Here is a 9,905-nt window from a genome sequence, read left to right as displayed (position 1 = left end):
CTTTATATTTCAGGCTTTACCTTGGGGACCCCGTTATAAACGCTTATGAAATTTATACATAAATATTTGCTTAAAATAACATATATTTTTACATTTATTTATTTAGCAGTATTTAACAAATAGGTTTATTGTCAATTAAAAGATTTCAATTAAAAAACATATATAAAATCAAATTGCTCATAAAAAGTATTTGCTGTCTACGGACCCACTGTCTTGTCCTTGCGGACCCCCTGTGGTCCGCGGACCACAGTTTGAAAACCCCTGCTCTAAAACATCTTGTTGATTATGTTTTCTCCTGCAGACATCAATCTCTTCTTCACCCCATTCAAACTAAAAACCGCAAAGACTTAAGAGATTTGAGTTGAGGACAATGAGTATTAGATACTGCAAAGAATCAAGTCCTGTTATCTACTACTATCATGTTTTTACTAGCTCCAAAACTGTGTGAGCGTGGGAGAGAGAATACATGAGTTACCAATGCTTTTGAGGAATTGTCAAAGGCAATGTCTCTGCTCTTGTCAGAGTTCTGAAAGAGAGCGAGTGCAAAATTAGGAGAAATTAAAAGTTACCTGTTGTTTGAAATAACGGCGTTCTTCCTCGTCAACTAAAACCAAATTAAGGTGATAACGGACAGAAAACTTTTTGTTGATGTCTCTCATAGTTGGTGTTAAATCATATCCACTTAGGAACAGTCGAATTGGTATAGACTCACCTATTCAGGACAATAACAAAGAAAAGTGTTAAGAAAATATAAACAAAGCCACGAATATTCTAACAATGTTTATATTAAACTTCACAAGTTTGTCAAGTTGATCTATCAGCCTGATACCTCTTGTATTAGAGAGAGGAAAGGGCTGGTTTCTTCAAAAATAGTTATACTTCCATTTTATATTATTTGAAATAATCACAGCCTTATTCTTTTTACATCTGAGTCCTACTGTACAACACCTTGAGCAATTGTCTTGGGTTTACCAATGTTGTGAGTAGTATGTGTAATGGACTTTCGAGCGAGATCGTTGCCAGTGACCCTGGACTGGCTCTTGTGCAGGTGGCACAGAAAATACACCATTTTGAGCATGGCCGTTGCCAGTATCGCCCTACTTGCCCTCGTGCGGGTGGCACATAAAAGCACCCACTACACTCTCAGAGTGGTTGGCGTTAGGAAGGGCATCCAGCTGTAGAAACTCTGCAAAATCAGATTGGAGCCTGGTGTAGCCATCCGGTTTCACCAGTCCTCAGTCAAATCGTCCAACCCATGCTAGCATGGAAAGCGGACGTTAAACAATGATGATGATATATATATATATATAGCAGTGTGTGTGTGAGCATGTGAATGTGCTTGAATGCTGATATTTCACAGTTTTGCTTGTTACAGCCAGAGTAAAACAGTGAATTGATGTTTGCATTCCTTGTCAATGTTATGGTTGGTTGTTCTTTTTGAAGAACTGTGAAATAAAAAATTCTTTACTTGTAAGAAAGGCAAAACGTTGATGACAGGAAGGGTATCTGGCCATAAAATCTTGCCTGAAATAAGTCTTCATCTAATCCATACAAGTGGAGGCGCAATGGCCCAGTGGTTAGGGCAGCGGACTCGTGGTCATAGGATCGCGGTTTCGATTCCCAGACCGGGTGTTGTGGGTGTTTATTGAGCGAAAACACCTAAAGCTTCACGAGGCTCTGGCAGGGGATGGTGGCGAACCCTGCTGTACTCTTTCACCACAACTTTCTCTCGCTCTTACTTCATGTTTCTGTTGTGCCTGTAATTAAAATGGTCAGCTTTGTCACACGCTATGTCACGCTGAATATCCCCGAGAACTACGTTAAGGGTACACGTGTCTGTGGAGTGCTCAGCCACTTGCACGTTAATTTCACGAGCAGGCTGTTCCGTTGATCGGATCAACTGGAACTCTCAACGTCGTAAGCGACGGAGTGCCAACAACAATAATCCATACAAGCATAGAAAATCAATCATTCTATGAACAAAATTGATAACAAATACACTTTGTCTTGACAAAGACCTCTGCCTTTTGAACATTGACACCTTAAAGAGTATCACTAGCAGAGGACAGGGTCAGGTGGGTAACTGCAACTACCCTTGTCTACACTACAACTTCCAGTGTTCATGTGTGCACGGTGACAAACCCTTACAGAATTTTACAGAGATTTTATAAAGTCATTGGCACTCATTAGTCAGTTTCAACCTAGTTTGGCCAGCCTGCCAATTGTCATTGACCAGGAGGTGGTGCACTATCGCATACAGACAGTTCATTAAAGCAAATGTGAGAGTTTTGGAAGGAACCTTACCAAAAGTACTACTGCTCTATGAAACCCCATAATAAATATCTCATCAAATAGTAAGTTGTAACCTTTCATCAGAAATTGCTCAATATTTGATTGAATGTACAACTACTCACATTCTCTCTCTTAATTAGCTTTGATATTTCTAATCAATATAAAGCATTATTCAAATGATACATCTAATCAAGTCAATAACTGAAGATATTAAACAGATTCAATTCATAGATAAAAAAAAATTATAGATATTCATAAAACCAATAATTGTAGACATTTATTCAAGAGATCAATAATTACTAATGTTTTATTCAAGAGATCAATAATTATTTATGTTTTATTCAAGGGACCAATAATTATTGATGTTTTTATTTAAGAGATCAATAATTTTTTTATGTTTTATTTAAGAAACCAATAATTATTGATATTTTACTCAAGAGGTCAACAAATTGATATTATATTTAAGGGATCAATATGTAATCATGAGATCAATAATTATAGATATTATTTATGAGATCAATAATTATATATATTTATGAGATTAATAATTAGATATTTAAAAGAATCAATAACTATTGATATTTTATTTAAGAGACCAATAATTATCAACTTTTATTCATGAGTCTACTAACATATTATATTTAACAGATATTCAGCAAAAAACATTGATGAAACTAATCATACCTCGGACAGGTGCCCCATCCATGATCTCATATTTTGCAATTGTTTCATTCTCATTGTAAACATTGGGACCTGGAAAGTAGAACAAATATCATCACATCTTATGGGTCAAACAGAAAAACTATCGTTTTTATTATTATCATTTTATTAACATTTTTACAGGAAGAAAAGAAAGAAAAAATATTAAAAGGATAAAAGATTAAATTACCAAGAAAAAAACCCCATAACTACCTCACCAAGGACGATAGAGGGGATGTTTCAAACCTATCTATATCATGTGGTGTCTGGTGGGCAAGACAAGATTTAGGGTTCAGCCCCACTATGTAACACCCTGGGCAAGTATCTTTTACTTAAGAGGAAGACTTTTAGAGACCCTCCAAGACAGCGAGTGATTGATATCATCGAGACTAGTCAAAGAAGCAAGAAACCAAAATACATGAATTGTTATTGCAATGGGAAGTAGCATATGATGATGTCTTGTTACCCTGTGACCAGAAAACTGATCTGAACACTTTGTAAGACAATGGACCCTGTCAGAATCACTGAAGAACCAGGTGGTAATGGTGTTCAACAGGGCACATAAATTAACTGTCCTACTCAAGGCCATTCAACATTGTTTCCCCACAGTTTGTTAATCCAGTTAGTATTTGCAAATATTGCATTGACCCAAGGCAAGGTTATAAAGCACACGCCCATGATATAATTGACCATACATGATTGTGAAGCAAAAGTTTTAACCACAAAGCTATGCCTGCCCAAACAATGGAAGTTAAAATGAGTGGGTCAGTCTCCAAAGGCACACTGAAAAGTTTAATACTAGGAGTTGAAACTGAGTCAAGGATAAAACTCAAGAGTTTACGTCTACAAGACTCATCACCATTTATATTTTATTACTGATGAGGATAAAAGGAATTTCTGTGGTTGCTCTATCTGCTAGAAATAGCAACCAAATCTCCCCACAAATTACATACTAGTGTCTTAAGGGTAAAAAAATCTCACTGGATAATGTTACTCTAAACATAATAAATAAAATTGATCTCAAATCTTGACACAAGGCCAGCAATTTCGGGAGAGGGAGTAAGTTGATTACATCGACCCCAGTGATCATCTGGTATTTATTTTATTGACCCCAAAAGGATGAAAGGCAAAGCAGAATTTGAAGTCAGATCATAAAGACAGACAAAATGCCACTAAGCAATTTTCCTGGCATGCTAACAATTCTGCCAGCTCATTGCCTTTACAAATAAAATTAAAATGATGGAATGGTCACTCCTGGAATGTCCTTGATCATACATCTGCTGGATCAGGACAGGCCTGGGGTTACATAAAAGCAATAACAACTAGATAAATACTCACCAGTTCCTGTGGTCTCTCTTTTAATGATTTGTATTTCCATGTGTTTGATTTTTATTCGGACAAGTAGGAAATATATTTTGCCCACTATTACATCTTTCAAATGATACCTAGAAAGCAAACACAAACAGTGTAGACATATTTCTTGCAATCATTCCATTTTACGGTCAGAAATAACCAGTTGTAGTTAATATTCCACTGATGATTAATGTGAAAAATAGCGAGATTTGATCTCCTTTTTTAAAGCCCAGAATTTAGTAACAAAATTTACTAATTGTTGAAAATATTACTCCTGTACATGACTCATCATCATCATCATCATTTTAATGTCCATTTTTCCATGCTTACTTTTGTTAGACTAAGTTTATTGAGGCAGAGTTTATACGGCTTGATGCCCTGCCTGTTGCCAACCCTCATCTGTTCCCAAGCAAGGTAATATTTCCCCATGGCCAGACATGTTTTTTTAAAGTACTGGAAATGAAGGTCATTGCTTGATTGACAGCAACACTTGTTTATAACAATCACTTGGACTTCTTTCAGTTTCCAGTTAGCAAATCTACTCACAAGGCTTTGGTTGACCTGAGGCTATAATAGAAGACACTTGCTTAAGATACCACATGATGGTTGTGAACTTGAAACCATGTGGTTGGGAAGCAAACTTTTTAACTGCATAGCCATGTCTGCATCTCATGACTATTACAATAATAGTAGTCATAATGTTGTGTTGTATCAACAATTGGATTTTTATCAAGGAGACTGAAGATGGCTCATTGCTCTATAAATTTGTTTTATTTCACAAGTAATTATCCTGCTAGGCTGATAGGTGTCTCTCTAAACCAGTAATTCCCTGCTATTTTATTGAGTAAATTCCATATCTCAGGAAACTCTATAGAAAAATCTATCTTTAGTAATCTTTTCCTTTCTCTTTGTGTTAAATCCATCAGATGCCACAAAGAATGTTTGTCTAAAACTAAATTCCCCCCCAATTGCCTGTTAAGAGGTTACTGTTCCTGTAAGGTCTCCTTACTTCAACAGATGCCTAGATTTTGAATATGAACATGCAGAGATAATAAAATTACAAATATAAAATTACACCAAAAGACATTTGCATATAATTAGCATATTTATTACTATTTATCATGGAGTCACAAGTGATCCTTCACAGAACCCTAAGACTCCAGGAAATTCTGGTTTGGAAATGCTGCTCATGACAGCTAGATAAACAAACAGAAAACAATCAAGCTAGACAGACAGATAGATAGCAATCAAGCTAGACAGACAGATAGGGACATCCGCAGAAACTTACTTGGATTTGTTATATTCAAATTCTATATGTAAGCAATCTTCAATGCCGACTTCCATTTTGATGCTGTTGTTCATATCAGGATACTGTGAGAGTGTATGTACAATGATGTCTTGTTCTTTCACTACATCTGTGATTCTCTTCACAATGGTCACACGCAGAAAGTATCTGCACAAATCAACAAACAAATTCATTTAAAATGAACAGAAGGAAAAAAGAGAAAAGAACAAATCGTCATTTCTTGGAAGACGAAGTTCACTATTAAAACTTGAGTTTTATTTCGATGTTTGCGTTCAATGACAATATAAATGGAAATTAGAGAAGCAGAGATGGAATGGTATTGCTAAAGTCAGTGAAGTGTAACTGGTAAAGGCTCATCATATGTATTGTTATCATCATCATGAACCATCGATTTTATGTCAGCTTTCCATGCTGACGAGTTGGACAGGCTGTCACTATCCTCCTAGACAGGTAACAGAACCACATCTCAACCAAGACCTGTTGGGGCAAGCGAAAGCGAAATCGTGATGGCACCAGTACCAGTAAATCACTAAGAGCAGCGTCCGAGCGTGATCGTTGCCAGAGCACCAGCTGTCTGGCTTTCGTGCCAGTGGCATGTAAATAGCACCATTTGAGCATGACCGTTACCAATGTCACCTTCCTAGCACATGAAAAGACATTCGAGCGAGTTCGTTGCCAGTACCGCTGGACTGGCTCCTGTGCAGGTGGCATGTAAAAGCACCCACTACACTCTCAGAGTGGTTGGCGTTAGGAAGGGCATCCAGCTGTAGAAACTCAGCCAAATCAGATTGGAGCCTGGTGTTGCCATCCGGTTTCACCAGTCCTCAGTCAAATCGTCCAACCCATGCTAGCATGGAAAGCGGACGTTAAACGATGACGATGATGATGATCTCATTAATAAGTTTCAATGTTTGGACATCCTTTCTGACACCAAGCACTGTACAGGGTGCACTAGGTGCATTATATCATGGCATCACCGCCAGAGTCGTCGTGTCTTCGACAAAACTGAAGGGTCACCACAACCCAACACTTTAAATACCAGATGTATTTTATTGTGGCACTGTCACCAGATAGGATTACCAAACCCTTGACAAGACTAAAAAGAGAGACAGACAGAAAGAGAGAGTGTACATACCTCAACCTAACATTGACACCAGTATAAGATTCATATGGCTTCTCAACTTGTAAAAACTCAAAATTGTAGCTGGTACTTTGGGTTAGGATACCTGGTCGAGCCAATTCCTTGACAAGTGACGTAAATTCATGGTGATTGCCACGGTCATAATACAACTCTGAAATAGTTTAATTAATGAATTAATAGGTTTCAAATCAGGCATGAAGTAGTAATTATTACAGATTTAACTATATCTGTCGAAAGATAAGTTTTCTGCTAAAATGCATCAACTTGCGTATTTACCCTTATCCAGCCTCAAGGACATTTCACACAAGATCCATCCAGAACTACCAACTTATTCATTCCCCTCTACCTGGCTTTAAAAACAAGCAGCAGCTAGTTTAACAATCTAATCTAGTGTTGCATATATTTTTAACAATCACCTAAAAAAACTGCTTATTAAATAAATTTCACTGTCTTTTCACTCTTGTATTATCTCAATTACTGACTTCTTTATCTATCTGAGATAACATCATCAAACAACACTGCAAAATATTTACCACTTTACCGTACGTGGTGATAAAGTTAGCTTTACAATCTTAGATTCAATTAATCTTTACTCTTTTATTAATATTTCTATCAAGAGGTGAAATAATTTACCATCATGATGAATTAAGCATGGGCTTGGTGTCTATGGTAAACAAACTCTCGTAACTGAATAAACAATGACTGAAAAAATTAGTGGAAAATAACTTGTAACAGTTGGATGGTGTTGGACTTGTGTTATATTATCAACAATAAAATTAAAACAACAACGTCAACAAAAATTTGTCGGATGATAACATTCTCATCCCATATTACTAACTCCACTGTCCAGGAAACACTCTTTAATTCAACTTCACTCAAAGGTGGTGCCTTCACATTCCCTACCATCAATTTTTGTCACCAGAATCTCAACAACAAAGACATCCACTTACTCTGGTTTTAAGTTCATCTACCTCTACTTACCAAGCTTCTCCAGCCACAACCACCACCACATGTTAATTAAATGACGTGTGTGTTTAATGAATTTAATCAATACATCTTGGTTCCTGTAAACCCCTCACTACCACCATCTTAAACTATCGACAGTTGTTAATCTCCTCACCTCCCCTAACCCCAAAAGCACATAATCTCTCCGCTGGTCAATTATCTGCTACTTTTACACCACTGACTCCCCCTGGCAACAAATGTTCGTCTATAGCTAACCTGTCACAGCTGTCAGAGATGAATACTATCTTCTGACTTACGTTCCTCCACATATATCTCATACAACTAACCACAGCTACTAAACCACCATGGCGGTTTACTCTGCAGGACAAAATGACAACAATACTGCTGACAACACCAGGAAGAACTCCCCACCACCACCACCACCACCATACTTCTAAAACAAGCATTTCAAAAGCACTTATCCTCTCCTCAGCCTCTAAATTATTTCCAAACTTACTACCAAAACCTTCTGATCTTTTATCAAAAAGGTTTCTATTAGTTTGCAATGATTTTGTTTGCTTCAACCCAAAATGGAAATTGGTTTTGATAATGTCTCTTCCATTCATGGACATCAACAGTTAGTGCCTATCTTTGCTAGATTGATCAGTCTTAGATCCATACAAAAGTGTTTCCATGAAGCACAACTTTACTCACCTCGATGACTACCAATGCAACACACACATCTATCACTCATTTCAAACATTATAAATGGGATGAAGACAAAACCTCTTCTTCTTTCCCACCTCAGTGACCACCACTCCTGTTTCTGTAGAATGAGGTTTCTTGAAGTTGTCCTACATCACACAACTCAGTGAAAGCAATGTGATTAGATTTGTCATTAGTAAAGCTTTTTGGCCATGTCTAATAGAACCTTTCAGCTAAGTTGTACAATATAGTTTTCATTTATCTTCTCCAGAGAACATTAACAGTATCAAACTCACCAGCCTGAGAAATTTTGCATATAACATGACTGCTGTTAGTGGTTGTTTTATTTAAAGCATTTTAACAGCAGAACCATAGAGAAATTGTTGATTAAACAAATTGAAAATGATATGAGAAAAACTATTTTAGTAGATATTGTAAAAATCCTTAAAAGAATTACGTACCAATTTGTCCAATAAATTCTATTTTAATACCTTGGTGTTCCAATTTATTGCCACTCTTTTTCAAGGTGACATTCACCTAATACAGAAAAAAGTGAGAATTAAAAGAGAATCTATTAAAACAGAAATAGCAGAAAACAATACTTCTACAAACAAAGTAAAATTGTAAATGTAATTAACACACAGTAACATAAAGATGATACCCTCATGTAAGTCATTGTACAATGTTATTCAGATAAAGAATATTACAGATGGTGAAAACACTTGTTCCAACAGATACTATTAAATCTGCCAGCTCTGTAACAAAGAAATCAACCAGTACCAATTAACCAAATAATGATTTCAAATTTTGGTACATTTTTTGAAACAAAGACACAAGCATAGCTGTGTGATTAAGAAGCTTGCCTCCCAACTATGTGGTTTTGAGTTCACTCCCTCTGTAAGATATCTTGGACAAGTGTCATCTGCCATAGCTTCAGGCCAACCAAAGCCTTGTGAGTGGATTTGGGAGATGAAAACTGAAAGAAGCTCTGTATGGGTGTGTGCGCACCCTTGTCTTGACACCGTGTAATGACTGTAATTGAGCATCACCATCATACAAGCAGTGTTTGTTTTTAGTCTTGGCAAAATATTACTTTACCTGGAAACAGGTGAGAGTTGGCAACAAGAAGGGCATCTGCCCCAAATCTATCAAAATGCTATCTGATCCATGCAAACATGGAAAAGTAGATGTTAAATGATGATTATGAAAGACAGTATGTTCCAACAGAAATATAGTAACAAAAGAGTTAAAGCATTCACTAGCAAATCCTGGATTACCATGAATAGGTAATCCGTGGCTGTGTGGTAAGTAGCTTGCTTACCAACCACATGGTTCCGGGTTCAGTCCCACTGCGTGGCACTTTGGGCAAGTGTCTTCTACTATAGCCTCGGGCCGACCAAAGCCTTGTGAGTGGATTTGGTAGACGGAAACTGAAAGAAGCCCGTCGTATATATGTATATATAT

The 9,905-nt window shown here is 36.9% G+C and overlaps 1 protein-coding gene across 1 annotated transcript in view; it reads right to left on the bottom strand.

Moving 5' to 3' along the window:
• Positions 1 to 9,905, bottom strand: part of LOC106882383 (vacuolar protein sorting-associated protein 26B-like) — a 13,495-nt gene that overhangs the window by 2,156 nt on the left and 1,434 nt on the right. The window contains exons 2-7 of the mRNA XM_014933044.2: positions 8,903 to 8,978; positions 6,786 to 6,942; positions 5,633 to 5,797; positions 4,330 to 4,436; positions 2,977 to 3,045; positions 570 to 712 (exon numbers count right to left, since the gene is read on the bottom strand). Of these exons, the coding sequence (XP_014788530.2) occupies positions 570 to 712; positions 2,977 to 3,045; positions 4,330 to 4,436; positions 5,633 to 5,797; positions 6,786 to 6,942; positions 8,903 to 8,978 (717 nt within the window). The remainder of the gene's footprint in view (positions 1 to 569; positions 713 to 2,976; positions 3,046 to 4,329; positions 4,437 to 5,632; positions 5,798 to 6,785; positions 6,943 to 8,902; positions 8,979 to 9,905) is intronic.

Source organism: Octopus bimaculoides, chromosome 15, assembly GCF_001194135.2.
Source record: "Octopus bimaculoides isolate UCB-OBI-ISO-001 chromosome 15, ASM119413v2, whole genome shotgun sequence".
NCBI lineage: Eukaryota > Metazoa > Mollusca > Cephalopoda > Octopoda > Octopodidae > Octopus > Octopus bimaculoides.
This window is presented reverse-complemented; position numbering and strand designations above follow the sequence as displayed.